General features: G+C 39.5%; 1 protein-coding gene across 1 annotated transcript in view; it reads right to left on the reverse strand.

The window, feature by feature from the left end:
- Positions 1 to 2776: 2776 nt before the first annotated feature.
- Positions 2777 to 23386, reverse strand: part of fam168b (family with sequence similarity 168 member B) — a 50234-nt gene continuing 29624 nt past the window's right edge. The window contains exons 4-7 of the mRNA XM_048542038.2: positions 19109 to 19251; positions 16601 to 16778; positions 10634 to 10765; positions 2777 to 8071 (exon numbers count right to left, since the gene is read on the reverse strand). Of these exons, the coding sequence (XP_048397995.1) occupies positions 10653 to 10765; positions 16601 to 16778; positions 19109 to 19251 (434 nt within the window). The 3' untranslated portion in view covers positions 2777 to 8071; positions 10634 to 10652. The remainder of the gene's footprint in view (positions 8072 to 10633; positions 10766 to 16600; positions 16779 to 19108; positions 19252 to 23386) is intronic.

Here is a 23386-nt window from a genome sequence, read left to right on the forward strand (position 1 = left end):
CAACATGACTTATTTCCCATAATAACCTTCTTAGTCGAACCTTATCAAATGCCTTCTGGAAATCAAAGTATAGTATATTTACAGGTTTCCCCTTTATCCGTGTATTATTTCCTCAAAGAGCTCATTAGAAAAAACGTCAAATGTAATTCCTCCTTTTAAAAAAAGCATGGACTCTGCCTGATTATTTTGAACTTATCTGGGTGCCCTGCTATAACTTCTTTAATGGCAGTTTAAGATTTTCCCTGTGACTGATATTAAACTAAATATAGTTTCCTGCTTTCAGTCTCCCCTCCTTTTGAGTAAAGGAGTTACATTTCCCCCCAACCAAATAGGACCATCCCTGATTCAAGGGAGATTTGGAATATTCAAACCAATGAATCTACTATCTCACTAGCCCTTTAAGGGCCTCATAATAAAGTCCACCAGAACTCAGACATTTGCCAGACCTTGCTCAAACAATTTACCCTGCACCACTTTTCTGGTGGTCATGATTTTCTTCAGTTCCTCCCTTCCATTTCCTGATTTACTGCTACTTCTGAGATTTGTTTTGTATCCTCTGTAGTGAAGACTGAAGGAAAATACCTGTTCATGCCATCTCATATTTCCTGATATTCTGCGCTATTTATTCCCTTGATGCACTTTCTATCGGACCAACTGCCATTTAGTTAATGCTTGCTTAATTATTTATAAAAACTTTTTCGCTCACTTTCTGGTGAGGTTTACTTGTCCTTAACTTCTTTTAAAAATATACATATTCTATCTAGTCATCTGGGCAGCCACTGCACAATTTGTGTATTTTCTTTAAGGTTGATACTACCTTAAACATTTCTAGTTAACCATGGATGGTAGGTCTATCTTTTGGAATTTTTCTTACTTATGGAACAAATAATACAGATAGCTGTATTTCACTTCCAATCAAGCTCACAGACAGAACAAATGTCACAGACTGTTAACTTTTTGAACGCACAGAAGTGTGCATCACAACTTTTTCAGCTTTTATTTCAAATATTCGCTGCAGGGGTTTTACTGCTGTACATTGACAAAGCTCATTTTTGTATGTTAGAGAAGAAAAATAGTTTAATACCAAAGTAGGTTTAATGTTATGTTTGAGAATATTATGTACAATGGGCCAGTGTAGTTTAGCCTTGTTCAAATTACACAAGGGAAATGTAAAGCAGCGGTTTGTGCCAGACTGACAATTCAAGCAACACTATTACTGTAAGAATTCTAGCTGCTTTATTGTCACATGCATATATCTCAGTTATTATTCCATTATAAATGATGGTTGCAATTGTGGAAAGTGGTCTTCCACGTAATTACATATATTGCAATGAGAATAAAGCCCATGGTACATTGTCACCTTCTGAATTGGTTTAACAGTATAGACAAATAACATAACCACTGCCTTAAAATCAATTGACTCAGAACAAGTGATGTGGTGTTGTCCCTCTAGGAGCAAAGAAATCAGTAGTCTGTTGGTCTGAGTTTTTCAACCATTGATAATGGGAACAGCAGATGCTGGAGAATCCAAGATAATAAAATGTGAGGCTGGATGAACACAGCAGGCCCAGCAGCATCTCAGGAGCACAAACGTTGACGTTTCGGGCCTAGACCCTTCAGAGAGGGGGATGGGGTGAGGGTTCTGGAATAAATGGGGAGAGAGGGGGAGGCGGACCGAAGATGGAGAGAAAAGAAGATAGGTGGAGAGGAGAGTATAGGTAGGGAGGGGACAGGTCAGTCCAGGGAAGACGGACAGGTCAAGGTGGTGGGATCAGGTTAGTAGGTAAGAGATGGAGGTGCGGCTTGGGGTGGGAGGAAGAACAGGTTAGGGAGGCAGAGACAGGTTGGACTGGTTGTGTGGTGCAGTGGGGGGAGGGGGACGAACTAGGCTGGTTTTGGGATGCGGTGGGGGAAGGGGAGATTTTGAAGCTGGTGAAGTCCACATTGATACCATTGGGCTGCAGGGTTCCCAAGCGGAATATGAGTTGCTGTTCCTACAACCTTCGGGTGGCATCATTGTAGCACTGCAGGAGGCCCATGATGGACATGTCATCTAAAGAATGGGAGGGGGAGTGGAAATGGTTTGCGAAAGGGAGGTGCGGTTGTTTATTGCGAACTGAGCGGAGGTGTTCTGCAAAGCGGTCCCCAAGCCTCCGCTTGGTTTCCCCAATGTAGAGAAAGCCACACCGGGTACAGTGGATGCAGTATACCACATTGGCAGATGTGCAGGTGAACCTCTGCTTAATATGGAAAGTCATCTTGGGGCCTGGGATAGGGGTGAGGGAGGAGGAGTGGGGGCAAGTGTAGCATTTCCTGCGGTTGCAGGGGAAGGTGCCAGGTGCGGTGGGGTTGGAGGGCAGTGTGGAGCGAACAAGGGAGTCACTGACAGAGTGGTCTCTCCGGAAAGCAGACAAGGGTGGGGATGGAAAAAATGTCTTGGGTGGTGGGGTCAGATTGTAGATGGCGGAATCTACATCTACAATGCTGGAGAACATAGCAAGTCAGCCAACATCCACGAAAAGACAGCAAGCTAATTTTTTCAAGTCTAGATGACTCTTAAGGAGGCAGGTCACTACCAACCTTTTAAGGACAATTAGGAATGGGCAATAAACGCTGGCCCAGGCTGTGATGGTCAAATCCTATGCATTTAAAAAAACTCTGCCCAATGCAGGCATGAATTTAACTTAAATTATGCTGACCTCAAACTTTAAATGCTGTCTAATGGACTGTAAATCCATTCTCGGGATCAAAGCACAAATAACTTCACAACACAAGGTAAGCAACACAAGTCAATCTTTATTGAAAACTTAAGTATTAATACATAACAATTCTTGTTACAATAAACATGCCTTGAAGTTTCTTTTTAAATCTGAGCTCATCTACTTGTCAGATTGCTTTTAAAAAAATAACAATGTATGAATTTACACATAATTGAACTGGCTCAGAAAGGAATTGTCAGAATTTCTGGTTTATGTTATCCAATGTAAAATGGTGCTTTACAACTAATTTCCGGAAGACGACACTGACCGAGACTAAATAAGTACCAAAATAATATTTTTTTTAATTAAGCATAGTGTTTGAAAGTCAAACTTTTTAAAAAGTGTGCCTCTAACAAAAATGTACGTAACTCTCACTGGGGTGATTCTGCTGTGCCTATGTGTTGCATATGCTCATTTTATTTTGAACAGAAAAGCTGTCATACAGCACTACACCGCACACCAAACACAATCTACGCATTGTAAGATGCTGCTATTCAAAATCCCAACTTTTTTAAAGATTATAACAGGGAAATAGTTCAGATCACATCCACCTAGACTACTGCTGAGCAGCTGTGTACACTGAATCACACCAAGTCTGATTAGAATGCAATTTTTTTTTTGGGGGGGGGGGCGGGGGGAAGAGAGAGGGAGTGGTGGTCAGGGTTAGATGGAAGATTCTGAGAACCGATGGCAGCTCCTTCATATTGTTTCCTTAAAAGGGTCTTTAAATTCAAATTAGGTCATGGTGTTTGCTTCCCAATAAATGCTCAATGCAAAAAGGAAAGGGGGGGGGGGGGGGGAAGCAGAATCTCTATCTCTTTAAAAAAAGTTAGAAAAACAGCATTTAAATCGCTTGGCTGGGATTCAACACTTGTCGAGTCTGTCAACCCAGTTGTTAACTGCTTAAAAGACCATGCAAACATATACAATGTACAAAGAGACATTTTGCCCATAGATCCGTATTGATTACTAATTTTTATCGTACAGATCTTCTTTTGCCCCAACCCAATATTTAGAACAAGTATTTAACTGTAAATCACTTCAGTTGAATACTGAACTACATTTGAAGGAACACACCCAGTTTGAGTGTGGGAATTGATGAGGTGTTAGGTTAAATAGAAATTACACTTCTATAACATACAGTATTCATGAACCATGGCGAAATACACAATCTTCAGCTCAACACAAGGTGGTCATTCTCAATCTGTCCCTGAGCATATGATATATGTTATCCTAAGCAGCTTTGACAAATGCTTTAGAATATTTCCAAGTCTCAAAAATGCATGAGGCTACAGATCTTGCAGTATATTTTATCCCCAATGTAATTCTACAAATCAGTTCAATACCTTCTTCAAACCAGAACGTTTGAGAGGACAATTAGAATTAGTATGCCAAGTTTGCATGTTCCTTCAACAATGCAACAATAGCTCAGAATGAACTTGCATGTCTCCCAATCCAAAGTGCAGAAAGTTGGATGGCCATTCAAAAATTCCAAACTTGGGCACCCAGAAGTTTCCGGATGTTAAGAGACTGAAATGTTGGATTCTCTTCCATCCATTTTAATGAAACAACACTGTAATCATCCCAAGGAACTACTTGAAATGCCAAAAATAAGCAGTATGAATACTAAAGAATGGCCAAAGCACCAAATGAGTGTTTTGTCAAAATTTGTGCAACAAAGCATAATTTGGTCTACCAAGTTTTTTTTTAAATACAAAAAGCAACTAAATTTAAAATTTAACATAAATTGCGTTATTTCAGATGAGTGCATGTACAGCAGTGTAACATGAAGAAACTCCCAGATTTAAACAGTGCTCTACATTAAACATTGTCCATGGCAGGCTTCCATGGTTGATTTTTCTTATCCTCACTACCCATTATTTTCTCCTTGAAACAAACATTTTAAGAAAAGGGAATTGTGCACGCTAAATGCTGTCTCAGCAGCTATGCACTGTGGATTTAGCCTTCACTACTTAATCAGCCACTTACTTCTGTAATGCAACAGTACTACAGAAGCAGAATTGATGTCAAGTGATCAAGATGAAAGGGCTGCATATTTGAAAAGCCACACTGAACAATAAAATTTCCATGCTGCACTCAGTTACAAAGTCCACACTGATGCCACAATAGAAACTATTTCAGCATACAACACACCACAGGTGAGCTGAAGCACTGAGAAGAATGTAAAAAGAAAAAAAAAGTTAAAAATAAGCAAAGTAAAGGAGATAGTATTAGTCCAGTGTACAGTGTTGATTATAGGTTAGCCACTTAAGGTTCAATTTTCATTTCATTCTAAGCACTGATTTTCAACCTGTAAACATTTAAAGGAACTATCAAATACACCATTCCTTTAAAATTTACTTCCTGTATTCAATTTTTATGTGTTAAAATTTGAATCTTTGTATTTTGAGAATCTTTTATAATGTTGATGTAGTCTGTCATGATGCATGTTTATATAATGAAAGCCCATATTATAGTACTAAGTATCTCAAAAGTTTTCAAACCCTGTAAATACGAGATCAAAAAACAAACCTTAACCGATGCCACGACGTACAACTTTACTGAGAAGGCATGTGAAGACTTCATTACCTAACTTCCTCCTTGTTCATGCTATATTAATGCAGGGTTTGTAAAAGATAACCTTAGAGATACCTGTTCAAACATGCATTGCTTTTCTGAAACAGTTGCTCTGTAGGCCTGCAGGACACCACTATCTGTGAAACCTCTGCATAACTACTGCACTTGGCACACAAACGGCAGTGAGTGCAATCAGATATATGAAAGTTTGAATTTATGTTCAATAAACAAAACAGTAATTTCATACTGCTCCTTTTTTTTTAAAGTTAGATGTATTTATCATTACATTGCCAGCAGCAATGCTGCTGGCTATCCAAAAATGGGTTAAGAAATTGGTCGTGGAAGTATTTTAAAATGAAGTTAACATACATGCTAAATCCATTATAAAAGTTCAATATAGAAAAATGGAATAGGAAAGATACGAATTCTAAAAGTTATGTGCTTGTTCCCCTTGACTATTTCTTTGCTAGCTACTATCAAAAACAATTTTAATTCATTAAACTGACTAATTCCTCTACATTAAAATAAGTTGTTCAATGGTGTCCATAACTACTTTCGTAATTTGTGCTAATTCAGGTAAAATTGACAAGTCTAGAAATAAAAACTAATTCGAGAAGTTGGATCCTCTTGCATCATGTATGGTGCCAGAAGCAATCCAAAATCCTCCCCTGCATTACTCATATCACAAGCACAGCCAGGAGGACTGCTGAATGCTCTCAGCCATCCTGCTAGACAATCCTAATTCACAGATACAATTAGGTTTCATCAGATTAGCTGTCACTTCTGCAATTAACTTTTGTGGTAACTGAAGGCTTTGTGCATGATCAATCTCCAAGAGGGTCTGGAAAGTGACGCGACCAGATCTTACTCAATTTTATCTCTTAGTTTCTTACTGTCACAAAAGATAATGTATTGAAGTTATCGTGCAGTGTGCTTAGGGGCTTTGAAACATTAATGCATTAAAGAGATTCCTCATTAACCTGGCCATTATAAACAAAAGTAGCAGTTAGTTTGCCCATTTGACTCTTTAGACTTGCACTATTGATTTATTTTGAACAGGATATAACAATTGAATAAAGTATGTAAGTGGAACTCAGGATTTTTACATTGGATATCATAATTCAAGCTTTTCAAGTTTAATTTTCCCTGTAATTCCTCATCCAATGCAGTGAGGTCTGGATCTTAGTCAAGTCACCTGGGTAAGGCAATAAACCCAATAAGGAAAGCTGAAGGATAAGCCAGCCTACGCTGTTCACTTGTATCTTCTGACAATAAGCTCAAGAATGGCATTACCCTGGTCATTGGGACTAAGAAGAGTTATTGCTCATTGAATTGCATGCAGAGATTGGGGAGAAAGCTGACATCTGCCTTTTCTCCAGGTAATAAGCAGATGTTATCTGACAGTCACAGTTTGTTGCTCAATTCAAACATGACTGCTGCAAAAACCAACAACTCCTATGAAAATCCAATGAAAATTATGGGATCATGTAACAGAGAGATTTCCAAACCAACATTAAGAAAGTTACCTCCTTTGGTTTCATACTACAGTTTAAATATTCAGAAGCATTAGTCATAAATGCCTTCAAAATGCTATTCAACTTTGCCTGACTAATGAAGTCACCCTATGTGATAAGCAACCTGGAACAAATCAAATAAGACACTGATAAAAATTATATGTGGACTTTATAAATAGTTGCCAATATTACGCATTCAATACTGGGCAGCATTCAATAACATACAATGCTTAAAAGAAACGAGGCCTATAATATGAGACAAATTTGAAAAAAGTTGTATTTTATATTATCCATTATCTAAGATGATAATCAGTGATTTGCATTTCACAAAAACCCACAGGAAAAACTTGTTACGGGAAAAAAAGATAAAATAGTTACCAAATTAAAATCCTAAAAATCATCAAATGTCATGATTTTAAATCAGGCATTTATAACAATACTGCAATATTAAATCAAAGAATAGAAAAATACTTCTTTTCCCCCCCAATTACTAGCTGTTCAAGATGCATTTAAAGTATGCTTGCACATTTGCTCCATTTTTCTCACTTTAATCTCTACTGCTGCCTTCGTCTCTAATGTCACACTGAATCGAACAGTTTAAAATGAAAAAAGGACTGTCAAGACAATGCCCATAGGTTTTATTTTGTGCTGACTTGAACTCCACCTCCAGGTGCTGTGCTGTAAATGCAAATGAATACTCTGGCTAAAGAAATTTCACTGCTCCCATTAAAAAAAAATCCTGGCCAACAGGTCAGCCAGAGGCTCTCTTCTGGTGAGCTGCATAAATTCACTTGCACAACTCTTTTTTAAAAACATTACATAACAATAGGACTCGAAATTTAGTTGCAAAATATTTTTGAACCTCAGTTCCTTTGGATTTTGCATATGATGGTTTGCATTAGTCACTGCAGGTAGATTTGAGCAAGCATTTTGTAACATGCATTGAACTAGATATGAATCCAAATATGCTTATACTCCCTTTCGTGTAATCTATAAAATTGCAAGACAGTCCACAAAACAGGTTTTGCCATAAGACTTGAGTACTGCTGAGTTCCAAGATGCAAGATATGCAGCCATGATAATCTTCCAAGACTTTTTTGGTAGTGTTTGGCAAGTGTTGAGAGCATTGATGTGCTGGAAGGAAGGATCCTGGTTGGAGGCATGTGGGATTCAGCACCAAGTGTTAAGACTTGTTTGATTGCATATCTCCCACCTTTCAACCTGTGAAAGAGATGTTTTTAAATAAGTACTTAATTGTGAGTATTTCTATTCCAGATCCCAAGCCAAACTGAACTACAACCACTGAACACAGAAGCTGCTTTTCAAAAAAGCTACAGATTAAGCAGTTATTGAAAAATAGTCAGAGCTTGATTTATTTGAAAAGTTATTAATTCTGAGCATGCGTAACTCCGATTTAACTATTCTATGCCGGTCTTGGAGAAAACATGGATTTATCTTTCCTTGTTCATCATATGTATGCTGCAACAGTAAAAGCAGGGCACACTGGCATAAACAGCGAATCGAATTTCCCAGTGAACAAGTCTGCCCAAAAGTCCAAACCATACAGGAATCAAGACTTAATTAAGCCAATCAAGAAATATCAAAAGTATCTTGAGTAATGAAAATGTCAACCAGTGAAATTCCATTTTAGTCATAGACCGTGTCAGCAAACACAAGGTAGAGACACCAAGAGATTTTCTACATAAACACTTGTCTCATTGGCAAATAATTTTTTTTCTGCACTTCATCAATTGATCTCTGTATGCCAAAAAAAATGAGGAAATTCACAATAATTTAATTGACAAAATGAACTGAGCTGTATAGTTCAGTAAAAGTTCAAATTAGATTTCCAACTATGCTGACTTAACTATTGCAGCATGTAGAAAATTAGAACTGCACGATTTACTTAGTCATATTTCAGTCTCTTTGCATTTTGCAAACATCAAATTGTGGACCCATTACTTATGAGTGGATTGGAAGCTGAAAAGTATTCTTACTGCAAGTAGCATATGAATTATTGAAACTTGAATTTACTTCTAATATTTCTCGAAACAAAGAAGAACAGGAAAAGTGAGAATATCTCATGCTTGAGCCAGAGGGAAGATTCCTGAATAAGAGTACATGTATACGCAAGGATTCCTGACTCTCAAATTTTTCCTTTCGGGCCACCGTTTGCTAACAAATTTTCCCAGCATTAGTTCCTATGCCTACAGTTATAATGGAAAATGAAATGTCAACCTGACTTGAAACTGTGCCCGTGTACCAAGGACGTGCTGTCTCTAACTCCTAGCTCTTCAGAATATGCCATTGAGAAAACCAATGCTCCAATGCCAAGAATGTCAAAATCTATTGGTGAACTAACAAAATTCAAGCATTATTAAAATAAAGATAGAAGCAGAAAATTTGCCTAAATGGCAAATTTGGCCCTAGCTACTATGGGACAATGGAGCTCCTTGATACTCTATTGACAAACATCAGTCAGAATTTGCCTAGAATGTATTAGGATACATCAAAGTCAAAATAGCAATGATTGGAAATAACAATTGAGAAAACATTTTCCATCAGCTGTGATTTTGAATACGTGAGCACCTCATTTTTATTTTGGTAAAAGCATGTGTTTGACATGAGCCTTAATTTACAAATTTCCTACAAATCTAATGTGTTATTTATGTTAATTTTTAAGGCTGCGTAAATCAATTCCTAGGCGTAATATGGACAGCAAACATAGTTGCATGCGCCCTGAGTTAACTGAAGGTTTCTCATTTGTAGTTGCTTTCAGATGTTAGAGACACATGCATTTCAAAACACATGTTCTGCCTTCTGCACAGAAACACATTAAAGTCTCAATGCAACCTCTGATGGGAGTAATTATTTCATAACTCATTCTCAGGTGTTACTACCCTCAACTTCAGAACAGCTGCACGTTGTCTCTATTATATTTTTGTGATCAGTTATGTTAAGGAACCAGATATTGGTGAATGGACACAAGTGTTCAATAGGTATTGAAAATTAAATCTGATTTTACAGACCACAGTCCAGTCAGTATTTGTGAAATTAAGTCTTTTGTGTTCACCAGATAACTTAGTAAAGCTTGATAAAAAGCCAACTATGTTTAAGGTAAAGCAATCAATCTGCATTTACAAAGTCAGAGCATCCTCTGCTCCAATTAAAGGGGCAGCCACGATTAAAACTCTGTTATCCAGCAAATTGGATATCATTGAATTATTTCATGCTAAGGTTCATGGGTATGCAGCGGAATAGGAAGTGTGCGTGTGTTGTTGGCACAAGTAACAATGCAAATCACTCCTGTCCTGATATTGTGGAAAAACCACATCACAGCGATGCCGTAAACCAAGATGTACATTATTCCAGCAAGTGTTACTTGATGACCACAATTGGTCGAGATTTCCTGTGCAACAGTCATCAACTAGTACACCGAAGAAATGGAGCTACCATCCCCATGCATAGCTGTGAAGCATTTATTCCCATTTTAATGAAGTGAGCTTGACGTCTATCCAAAGCAGTTGTATTAATTGAACTGAAACTCTTGCAAATTCAATGTCCAAAGCTAACAGCAATCCTGACAATGTAATATTCCAGGCATGATACAATTAGCAGTGCAACACAAATCTGGCTGACTGAATTGCACTTGAATTTGCTTTTCACCTAAAATTGAACCGAAATCTGACGTTACCATAACTAAAAATATTGATTCCTTAAGTTTGCTACTATTGCCGAAACTTTAAAAAGGGACTGCTCTACAATGAAAGAAGGCAGACTTGCATTTTCAGTTACTGGTTGATCACCACTGTGAGGGTACATAGTTGTAGGTAGGCGTTCCCGGAGTCCTATAAGCAGGCAAGGAAACTGGATGAGGAGCTACTGGTGTTGGGGAATGAGTCGTCAACAAAGTGCCTGCAAGAAAATAATTTGTTTTTAAATGAAATGCAATCTCAATGCCAAATTTTGTTCAAGCACTAGACACACTCAAAAGGGTTACAAAATAATCTATACCTTCAGAAAAAACTGGAGTGACAGGTAAATTTTTAATTAAGGATCAGACAAGATGAATTCTAATTGCTACACATTTTTCTCCTGCCACAAACTCTAATAAATCTTACGGACGTACAGTTGAATGCAGAAAAGAAACCAGGCTGACGTTCGAGTCAATTCTCCTTTTCAAAATGACAATCAGCTCAAGACAAAGTCATTAAGAAAAATAACGCAGAACTATGGATGCTGCAAATGTGATACAAAAACAGAGTGCTGAAGAAGCAGAGCAGATCTGGCAGCAACTGTAGAAAGAAAACAGTTAATGTTTCAAGTTCAACAATCCAAAATATTTACTGTTTTCTCTTTACAGATCTTGCCAGACCCAGTGTTTCTCCAGCACTGTTTCTGCTTTACGAAAAAAAATAATTTGATGGAGGCCAATTGTATTCACCACTCAAAAACAAGCCACACAGTTTTTGGCATTTTCAACTTGTGTTTGACCACAATTTTTCATAGATACGAAGTTGGGTTGGTTCAGTTTCCAGAAACAAGTTGACACATGCACATGAAGTCTGGCAAACCAGATTATTAACACTCTTACACGCAGCCAGAAGCTTCATACATTTTTACAGGGGTTCCAATCACACCAACGGGTTAACAACTGATTACATACAGTGTACCACATAGTTAAATATCTCAAAGTGCTTTACAAGAGGGTTCAAAATTTTACACTGAGCCACAATGGGAGCCATCAGGTTAGAAGACCAAAAGCTGGAGGTCAAAGATGAAAGTTTTAAGCCTAATTTTAAAGAAGTTAAAAGTCGTGGAGCTCAGGGATGGAAAACAAAATTACGAGCAAGATAGTTTGAAGCATAACCATCAGGGATCCCCTGTGGCCATTCCCCTCAACAATAAGTATGCCGTTTTGGATACTGTTGGGGGGGTATGACTTACCAGGGGAAAGCAGTGGGGCACAGGTCTCTGGCACAGAGTCTGTCCCTGCTGCTCAGAAGGGAAGGGGGAAGAGGAGCAAAGCATTAGTCACTGGGGACTCCATAGTTAGGGGGGGCAGATAGGAGGTTCTGTGGGGACAAGAGACACTCACGGTTGGTGTGTTGCCTCCCAGGTGCCAGGGTGCGTGATGTCTCTGATCGTGTTTTTGGGATCCTTAAGCGGGAGGGGGAGCAGCCCCAAGTCGTGGTCCACATCGGCACCAATGACATAGGAAGGAAGAGAGATGGGGATTTAAGGCAGAAATTCAGGGAGCTAGGATGGAAGCTGAGAGCTAGGACGAACAGAGTTGTTGCCCGTGCCACGTGCTAGTGAGGCAAGGAGTAGGGAGAGAGAGGAGTTGAACATGTGGCTACAGGGATAGTGCAGGGAGGGTGGGTTTTGGATTCTTGGATACTTGGGGCTCTTTCTGGGGTAGGTGGGACCTCTACAAGCAAGATGGTCTTCACCTGAACCGGAGGGGTACCGATATTTTGGGGGGGGTGGGGGGGGCGCGGAATTTGCTAAGGCTATTCGGGTGGGTTTAAACTAATTCAGCAGGGGAATGGGAACCAAAATTGTAGTTCGACTATAGAAAAGGTTGAGAGTAGGGTGCTCCGAAATAAAGTTTCAGGGAAGCAAGATGGCACCGGTAAGCAAGAAGTTGGTTTGAAGTGTGTCTACTTCAATGCCAGGAGCGTCCGCAATAAGGTGGGTGAATTTGCAGCATGGGTTAGTAACTGGGACTTCGATGTTGTGGCCATTTCGGAGACATGGATAGAGCAGGGACAGGAATGGTTGTTGCAGGTTCCGGGATTTAGATGTCTCAGTAAGAACAGAGAAGATGGTAACGGGGGCAGAGGTGTGGCATTGTTGGTCAAGGACAGTATTACAGTTGCAGAAAGAATGTTTGGGGACTCGTCAACTGAGGTAGTATGGGCTGAGGTTAGAAACAGGAAAGGAGAGGTCACCCTGTTGGGAGTTTTCCATAGGCCTCCGAACAGTGCCAGAGATGTAGAGGAAAGGATAGCAAAGATGATTCTCGATAGGAGTGAGAGAGACAGGGTAGTTGTCATGGGGGACTTCAACTTTCCAAATATTGACTGGGAACACTATAGTTAGAGTACTATAGATGGGTCAGTTTTTGTCCAGTGTGTGCAGGAGGGCTTCCTGACACAGTATGTAGATAGGCCAACAAGGGGCGAAGGCACACTAGATGTGGTACTGGGTAATGAGCCTGGCCAGGTGTTAGATTTGGAAGTAGGTGAGCACTTTGGTGATAGCGATCACCATTCTGTTATGTTTACTTTAGTGATGGAAAGGGATAGGTGTATACCACTGGGCAAGAGTTATAGCTGGGGGAAAGGCAATTACAATGAGATTAGGCAAAATTTAGGGAGCATAGGATGGGCACATTAGAAATGTGGAGCTTATTCAAGGAAGAGCTCCTGTGTGTCCTAGATAAGTATGTACCTGTCAGGCAGGCAGGAAGCTGTAGAGTGCGGGAGCCGTGGTTTACGAAGGAGGTGGAATCTCTGGTCAAGAGGAAGAAGGCTGCTTACGTTAGGATGAGATGCGAAGGCTCAGTTAGAGCACTTGGAGGGCTACGAGGTAGCCAGGAAAAGACCTAAAGAGAGAGCTCAGAAGTGCCAGGAGGAGACATGAGAAGTTGTTGGCGGATAGGATCAGGGTAAACCCTAAAGCTTTCTATAGGTATTTAAGGAATAAAAGAATGACGAAAGTAAGATTAGGCCCAATCAAGGATAGTAGTGGTAAGTTGTGTGTGGAGTCAGATGAGATAGGGGAAGCGCTACATGAATATTTTTCAACAGTATTCACTCTAGAAAACGACAATGTTGTCGAGGAGGATACTGAGATACAGGCTACTAGACTAGGTGGGATTGAGGTTCACAAGGAAGAGGTATTATCGATCTTCACCCTCTGAAGGATTTCTAAGTCCCCCGGGGCGGATGGGATTTATTCTCGGATCCTCTGGGAAGCCAGGGAGGAGATTGCCGAGCCTTTGGCATTGATCTTTAACTCGTCGTTGTCTACAGGAATAGTGCCAGATGGCTGGAGGATAGCAAATGTGGTTCCCCTGTTCAAGAAGGGGAGTAGAGACAACCCTGGTAATTATAGACCAGTGAGCCTTACCTCAGTTGTTGGTAAAGTGTTGGAAAAGGTTATAAGGGATAGGATTTATAATCATCTAGAAAAGAATAAATTGATAAGGGATAGTCAGCATGGTTTTGTGAAGGCAAGGTTGTGCCTCACAAACCTTATTGAGTTCTTTGAGAAGGTGACGAAACAGGTAGATGTATATGGATTTCAGCAAGGCGTTCAATAAGGTTCCCCACAGTAGGCTATTGTACAAAATGTGGAGGAATGGAATTGTGGGAGACATAGCAGTTTAGATCGGAACCTGGCTTGCTGAAAGAAGACAGAGGGTGGTACTTGATGGGAATTGTTCATCTTGGAGACCAGTTACGAGTGGTGTACCGCAAGGGTCGGTGTTGGGTCCACTGCTGTTTGTCATTTTTATAAATGACCTGGATGAGGGCGTAGAAGGATGGGTTAGTAAATTTGCAGACGACACTAAGGTCGGTGGAGTTGTGGATAGTGACAAAGGATGCTGTAGGTTGCAGAGAGACATAGATAAGCTGCAGAGCTGGGCTGAGAGGTGGCAAATGGAGTTTAATGCAGACAAGTGTGAGGTGATGCACTTTGGTAGGAGTAACCAGAAGGCAAAGTACAGGGCTAATGGTAAGATTCTTAGGAGCAGAGAGATCTTGGTGTCCATGTACACAGATCCTTGAAAGTTGCCACCCAGGTTGACAGGGCTGTTAAGAAGGCATACAGTGTTTTGGCTTTTATTAATAGAGGGATCGAGTTCTGGAACCAAGAGGTTATGGTGAAGCTGTACAAAACTCTGGTGCGGCCGCACTTGGAGTATTGCGTACAGTTCTGGTCAGCGCATTATAAAGAAGGATGTGGAAGCTTTGGAAAGGGTGCAGAGGAGATTTACTAGAATGTTGCCTGGTACGGAGGGAAGGTCTTACGAGAAAAGGCTGAGGGACTTGAGGCCGTTTTCATTGGAGAGAAGAAGGTTGAGAGGTGACTTAATTGAAACATATAAAATAATCAGAGGGTTAGATAGGGTGGATAGGGAGAGCCTTTTTCCTAGGATGGTGACGGTGAGCACGAGGGGGCATAGCTTTAAATTGAGGGGAGAAAGATATAGGACAGATGTCAGAGGTAGTTTCTTTACTCAGAGAGTAGTAAGGGAATGGAACGCTTTTCCTGCAACGGTAGTAGATTCGCCAACTTTAGGTACATTTAAGTCGTCATCGGATAAGCATATGGACGTACGTGGAATAGTGTAGGTTAGATGGGCTTGAGATCGGTATGACAGGTCGGCACAACATCGAGGGCCGAAAGGCCTGTACTGTGCTGTAATGTTCTATGTTCTAATAGTAGAGCAAATAGCTTTGCTGTATGACTCAAAGAAGTTGGAGAGGGGTAGAGGGGAAAGGCCTTGAAGGAATTTGGAAATTGGGGCGAGTTCGGAAACTGAGGCATCTCAGACCAGCAGCCGATACAGGTCAACAAATATAGTAGTGATGCCCAAATATGCTGGAACAAGTTAGAATGGGGCACAGCATTCTGTATGAATAGGAAATGGAAGCATGGCCCAGCAGAGCATTAGAACTGTCAAGTCTAGATTGATCAAAAGAATGGATGAAAGCTTCAACAGATGAGGTGAAAGCGGTGAGATCAGCATTGTTACAAAGGTGGAAGTAGTCTGTCTTGGTGACGGCTCAGAATATAGTCTGAAACCCACCTGTGTCAAATATGATACTACAATTCTGAACGTTATGATTAAGTCTCAAATCAGCTGCCAAGCACAGGGCTGGTGTACGCAGAAGGGACCTGAGTCAATGGCTACAGCTTTCTTAAGATTCGCCTGAAGGAATCTTCTGCTCCTTCAGTATTAGATGTCAGCCAAACATGTCATGGATGAGAGACAGTGGTGAGATCGGAAAAGTTGGTTATGAGGACGACATTGCAGATGGACAACACAGACGTGAGGAACAGGTCAAGCACAGATCTTTGGGGAACTCCAGTGATTAACTCTTCATGAACAATAGCAGAAGCTACTGCAGATGATTCATTCATTACAACTAGGTAGAGGAGAATAAATGTGGCATAAGTAATCTTAGCTAGCTGGGCAAGAAAGGTGCAACACTGAAGAAAGATGTTATTGGTCTCAATCAGTCTGAGGCAAATGAAGGGGGATATTTGCTAAGATCATAGTTACACAGGCTATCATTTGTGCCTTTTCCAACAGCCATTTCATTACTGCAGCAGAAGGGATATAACTGGAGAGATTTAGTTATGGACTTGAGAGAATGGGTAGATGTTGATTTGGGCAAAAAACCCGTAACTTCGTAATTAAAATCCAATTTTTGGAAATTGTAAAAACAGAGCTAGCAATGTTAATACACTGAATTAGAAACGTAACGTTCTAAGGATTAAACATTCCATAACTGACGCCAAAAGTGACTTTGTTCTTTAAAAAATATATCCTCCAACTGGACACCTTAAAATATTTAACATTTTTATGCATGAGTCTTACTTAATCTTTCAATATACACATTTTCAAGTAGCTCTATTTGAAGCACATTATACTTAATATACAGTTGCCTGCTAAATCGTAATGAACACTGCAAGAAAATGTACAAGAATTTAGTTTATGCTGTTACACACCTGCTGACATTGCCATAGTGGTCCCAGCTACCATTCCCATGGCAACACCATTTGCTCTGGGTGATGGAATTGGTTGTGGGTACACAGCAGCAGGCATCCCATTCGGCTGAACAACTGTGGTGTGATGAATTACATGAGGCGGCGCAGCATATAGAGGCTGTGTGTAGTAAGTGCCTTGCTATTGCAAGAGAAATAATAAATTAGCACAATTACTGTAAGTCATGATATACTAAAAGCTTTAAATTGCATCAAAACTCTAATTTTCTTTCAAATGTCTTGCTACCACAAAAATAGCCCTGAAATATTATACTGCAGACAGTGTAGCACAGGAAAACAAAGTTTAACCACAACCTGCTCCCTAGTCACATGCTAAACAATGACACACCACTGTAGTTACTGCAGTCAGAAAAGGTAAATTGTGTTTCTGTGTAGCTGCAGATGCTTTTGCTAGTAGAAGTGGTTGTAATTAACCATCTTGTAATTCAACTCGTAGACTTGCTTTCATTTGATTTGAGAATTATTTGAGAGACTGAAGTATACAGTGAACTGTACTTGGATAGGTTTTATTTTCTTGATTCAGTGAGTACTGCCCCTACTTACTCTATCTTGGCAAACACTTCAGGTTTTACTAATTCTGTGGGATACTTTGAGCCTTAATCCACACAACATTATTTCGGCTCCTCTTCAGCAACGCGAAGAAAACGAGAAGTCATTTCCCATTCTTATAGAATAATTTACAATAGGAAATTCAGCAGATACACAGTTTTTCAGTTATATATTCCAAATCTGATCTACACAAAAACTGTGCAATTCGATTTCAGGATCTTCAGCATCACAGTTTTAAGGTTCAGCAATTTTGGCTGCTTTTTAGATGCAGGGATTAGTACAATCTTTTGCTTCAGGTGGATAACTGTGCTGGGGTTTTAGTAGGCTAATTTACTGTGAGCCACTTAACTTGATTATTTTGTCATTTAATGTTCACCATCCTTTTACATTCATGACCAGCAGCATGAATTTCTGACCAAGTTATGTTTTCTGATGAAGCATTTGAGTAGAACACTGTGGAGGCAGCTCACTGAACCAAAGCAAGAAATATTTTTCCCAACTGTTCCCATCATTGAAGAGCACAGAACTTAAGGATCAATGCAGAAACACTGCCATTTCCCAAACACAAAAAGCTACAGCCAACACCCAACTCTGATCTTGTGCAGTAACTTCAATAAATTGAGCTGCAGAAACTGCATGCCCTTTCTTCCATACAAGTTCATGCAAAAAGAAAATCATTAGTTGAGTTTTCAATGTTGGAATTATGCTAACTAGGTAGAAACCCGAATACGATGCACAAAGAGACGGCTAAAAGAACACAGCAGGCCAGGCAGCATCTGGGGGAAAGGAGCAGTCCACATTTTATCTATTACCCTGTCATTACCTTTCTTCGTCCAAGTCTTAAAGAAGGGTAATACCCGAAACGTGAACTGCTACTTCCCTCCAGATGCTGCCTGGCCCGCTGTGATCTTCCAACCTTCTGTTTGTCTACCTTGGATTCCGGCATCTGCAGTTTTTTTACCTGTCTCTAACTAAAAAACCCAAATAATTTTTTCAAAGAAGTGTCCAGAAGTTTAGCTTAAATCATTTGTGGGAATATACGTCTGCTTCTTTCGTACTAAGAAAGGGATGTTTCTAAATTGCTGATTTTAGGAATTAACAATTTCGAGGGCTGTTCTGAGAACGGAGGGTGTGAAACTGCTCACATTGCTCCATCCAACCATGAACCACAAGGATGACGTCAAACAGCATGCAATCAGCCAGCTCAAAACAAGCTAAAGAGAGTTATTTTCTTTAGAAATTAAATGTATTCCTCATCATCCAATAATTAAAACCATGTGGGCCATTCTGTGGTCTACCTTGAAGAATTTTTAAATAAAATGGTAGTTAATCAGGCAACTTTGAACAAGCCGGGGACGCAAAACAATCTTCATTATGCATGAATATCACCACGTTTATACAGTGATATGCCTGCGTGTGATCTGTGATTCATTCCTGCAGACATTAATAATGCAAAAATAGAACATATTTTAGTGATCAATATTTCAGAAGCACCTGATGTAAACTTGGGAAATGCAATGGAACACAATTTAGAAATTAAGTTTTCAGGATTTCTAGTATGTTTCAAAATTGCATAAACCAAAATGCAAAACAAAGAAGTGGTAAAGGATCATATCTAAGGAAGCTACAACAATTTGTTGTAAATGAGTACAGGTGAGTTTGTGAGTTTGAGCAAACATTCATATTTCATTATGAACAAGTCAAGAATACTTGTAATACAATAACTGGCATCAGCCTACACAAAGTTATTTTTCTGAAACCTTAAGAGTTTCAAAGCAAGCAAATTAGTTCATTCTTTAAAAGAGATATTGCCTAGCTTTATTAAATGACAAAGCCCAAGCTGTTGGCTTTCAAACTCATGCCATATCTAACAGATTTTTCAGCAAAAGACCCAACCCTGACCTGCGCATAAGGATTCTGCTGTGGATAGGCACTTCGAACCGGGTATACAGCTGTCTGGTACGGGTTGGGAGAGGAGGAATAAGGTGGCACTGCTCCACTGGTTGGAGAACATGATACTTTATAAGGTGTGCCTGGTGTATAACCTGAAACAAAACATAATACAGAAATTTTAGAACAATACCAAACCAGAGGTTCAAAGTCACTGAGAAGCAAAGTTTACGGTCGAGAAAGCTGCACAGAACAATTCATTCCCAAAAGACACCAGAAGTGTCCCAGAAACACAGTCACAATGGCAATGATTGTTCGAAAAATCACCTCGAAAAGTGAAATAGACAGAATCAATTCAGACCTGCTCCTCCAAATACAGGTTTGTTCTCTCATGCATTTGCTGCTGGTAAGTACACTCAAGATTCGAATCACAAAAATAGGAGAAACAGTTTGCGATTGGAGGAACAGAAAGCAATTAGTAAATGAAGCCGTACGTGTGTGTGTGTTAATGGGCCAGACGTCACAGCGTTTGCAAACAGTTGTGCCACTTAACCCGGCAGGGCATCTGCCAGGTCCAAGTGGGTGTGAGTGGCGACTAATGAGTGAAGAGGCAGAAGAACACTCCTGCAAAAGGGGTTATGGTAGATGGGTGGTGCAACAGGATGAGGGGGAGGTGAGTGGTGCCATTAGGGAACAAACAAGCTGTAGGGAGGGCAAAGAAATGGTGGCTGCAAAGAAAAGAATGATCGTAAGCCTGTCAAAAAAAAATGTTCAGTAAACTGGGAGCCAGAAGAACATGAAACGATGGAGGTAATTAACTTCTTATTAATGAAACCCAATACTTGAGTTTAAGACTGCAGAGATTCTTGAACTCTACAAAGTGAAAAGTGTAAATAGATGCTGTTACAATGGACAGTGCGCATCTTATGTTAAATTAAGTGAGGCTGAGATTGGAGATGCAGTAAAATAGGTAGTAGCTTCCTAATTAACATGTTCCAGATTGGTGTATGCAAAGGAAACTCACTGTGTAATTAACAGTCTGAAGATGGGTTCAGAGTGATGGCTTATTGGGTGCGTGTGCACCAGTTACTTTGAAAAAGTTTGTTATTAACTTATGTCTATTGTCTTGTACCAAATTAAACAATACAGGAAATTAATGCTTTCCTTCTATCTGGTGGTTTAAGTGTAAGGGAGAGTTAATAGAACTATTTAAGATATTTACAAATTTTCTAAATCTGCTTCTCCTTCTATGTCAAGAGAGATACAGAAACTACATTTGTGACGTGATTGAGTCACTTTATAAATGAATCTGTACGTAGAGTTAAAAATGAGCCCTTGAAAACTAAAATAATTTTCAAAGATCAAAAAGCAGCCCTGGAGTAAATCTAGGTTCACCTAATTTTGTACAAATTAAGTCTAGTCTCTGCCTCCTCTGATCCAGAGAAAACAAACTCAGCTAGAATTCGCCGTTTCAAGCAACATTGTCATAAATCGCCTCAGTGCTCTGTCTAAAGCAATCACATAGTTTTTGCAAGACCAAGACAAGGGAGACAGCACTATACTTATGATTATCTTCAGCAATCTGGACACAAACACTTAAGGACACTCATTTCGATGACCCTTTGATACTCTACACTTTAGTTACCTATCCTTACTTGTGTTTTTTGCTTTGTTTTGTTTGATCTCCCGAAAGCCTCAACCCACATATTTCCAGAATGGATTCTATTTGACAATTTAAGCCTACACGGATACATGCACTGATAAGTTTAACAACTTTCTTCCTCACAATTAATCTCAAACAACTTTCATTTCACCTGCAAACAAATTAATCATGCTGCTTACATTTACATCATATACCTCAGCCATGTCAAATTTGTTGCTAAAATCCAGGTATCCATACATCCAGCATGCAACTCGCATTGATGTTCTTCGGTAGCTCAAAATATTTACACAAATTAGGAAAACACAACTTCTCTTGATAAACACAAATATTGATTGTCATCTTTCTAAATGACAACTTGGGTCTTCGGAAGTCTTTTATTGAAACAGTTTGCCACAGCCAAGGTGAGAATGGTTAGTCTGTAATTATTTGATCCATTCCATGTTCCCTTTTAAGCAACGGCACAAGGTTAACAGACCTCGAGTATTACAGATATACCCAGAGAGAACTGCAAAACAATGTTCAGAACTTCTGCTGTTTCATCCCTTGCTTCTCTTAGTAGGTTGGTCAGGCTTCTAAAGATGCTGAGCCCTTTAATATTTATTTTCTCACTCTGGTTATATCAAGAGTCGGCCATCTGGCCCTTTGAGCCTGTTCCGCCATTCAATAAGATCACATGGTTGATCTTTTTGTGACCTCAGTCCCACTTACCCACCCTCTCACCATAAAACTCTTCATTCCTTTATTATTCAAAAAGTCTTACTTTATAAAACGAGGAAGCCTCAACTACTTCACTGGGCAGGGAATTACACAGATTCACAATCCTTTGTGAAGTTCCTCCTCAATTCAGTCCTAAATCTGCTCTCCCTAATTTTGAGACAATGCCTTCTTGTTCTAGTTTCACCCGCCAGTGGAAACAGCCTTCATGCTTCTATCTATCCACTGCCTTTGTAATTTCAGATATTTCTTTAAGATCTCCTCTATTCTTCTAAATTCCAATGAATGTAATCCAGATCTATTCAGCCTCTAGTCATAAGCCAACTGTCTCAACTCTGGAATCAACCTAGTGAATCTCCTCTGCCAGTACATCTTTTCACAAACAAGGAGACCAAAACTGCACGCAGTACTCCAGCTATGGACTCACTCGCACCCTAAACAGCTGCAACATAAACTCCGTTTTTAAACTCAATGCCTCTAACAATGAAGGACAAAATTCCATTTCCCTTCTTAATTACCTACTGTACTTGCAAACCAACCTTCTGCGATTCATGCACAAGGACACCCAGGTCTCTCTGCAAAGCAACATGCTGCAATTTTTTACTGTCCAAGTAATAGTCCCTATTACTGTTATTACAACCAAAATGGATGACTTCACATTTACCTACATTGAACTCCATCTACCAGACCTTCGCCAACTCGGTTAATCCATATCCCTCTGGAAACATGGGAGTCCTCTGCACACAATATCAACCAATATTGCATACTCAATCATAATATTTCCATCATTCCCAACTTTATGATGACAACATGTTAGTGATTCTCCAATTGACCTCTTCCGATCAAAAACACACAGCTGTAGACCGTAAATCAGCAAATTGATAAGCAGCCATATGCAATTGCCTTTACCTATTCAAATAAATAACAGGCTGAAGAAAAATGCAACAAATCTAATGAAACCTGCATTTTAATTCTCAAATCCACTAACGTTTCACACTCAATACCTCAGTTATTTTAACAACTCCCTGACTGCAATTATCTACAATTCCTAACTTTAGACCACTTCTCAGCATGTTTAGCAATTTTAAGAAAATGTTAAACAGATCTAACTTACAGGAATTATGACTATGATCACCTCTGAATTTCAGAACAGTGCACATCTCCTCTTGGAATAGACAGCTTTGCTAATGTGAGACTGGAAAAACAAATCCTTATTCTCTAACACACATGGGATTTGAACTTAAAATGGGGCTTCAGGTTGATTTCTTTACTTGCTGAAGTGAAAAATGAATTGCATTCAAAGATTCTTCTCTGCCTGCTTCAAACTCCCTGTAGATTTACTGGGAGTACTACTGATCCTGTGCTAATTATTTTGAAAGGCACAAGAACTTAATAAAGGAAGATTCTGGACAGTGTGAATGTAGCGCACTAGTTGCCCTACGGTTTGGCCAGTTGGCTTTCAGCACAATCAAAAATTAGATTTCAGCAAAGTAGGATAGAAATGACTTCCCTATTCTAAGAGCTGAGATCTCCCCCACCCCATGATTTAGCTAACATAATTGGCACGACCTTATTAACACAAAGTCTGATTTACTGGTAATTATCACATATCCTACAAGTATCAGTATTATGTTTATGAAATAGCTCTTGCTTTTTCCATCATAATTAGTGTGCTTCAAAGCATTTCTTGTTTTGGGACATTTAGGATGTAAGCTTTGGATCTCACTCGAGGTGAAGGTCCTCTGGATTTGGGGCTAAGCTTCATGTCAAAGCAGAACAAATTGAGCCGATATCGCTCAACTAAATTGGTACATAAATTTACAAACAATGCCTTTAATGATTTAGAGAGACACAACCATTTACTTATTACTTTTAACCTTTTAAGATTAAATTTGCATATTCACAACATTTTA

Source organism: Stegostoma tigrinum, chromosome 14 (genome assembly GCF_030684315.1).
Source record: "Stegostoma tigrinum isolate sSteTig4 chromosome 14, sSteTig4.hap1, whole genome shotgun sequence".
NCBI classification, from domain to species: Eukaryota; Metazoa; Chordata; class Chondrichthyes; order Orectolobiformes; family Stegostomatidae; genus Stegostoma; species Stegostoma tigrinum.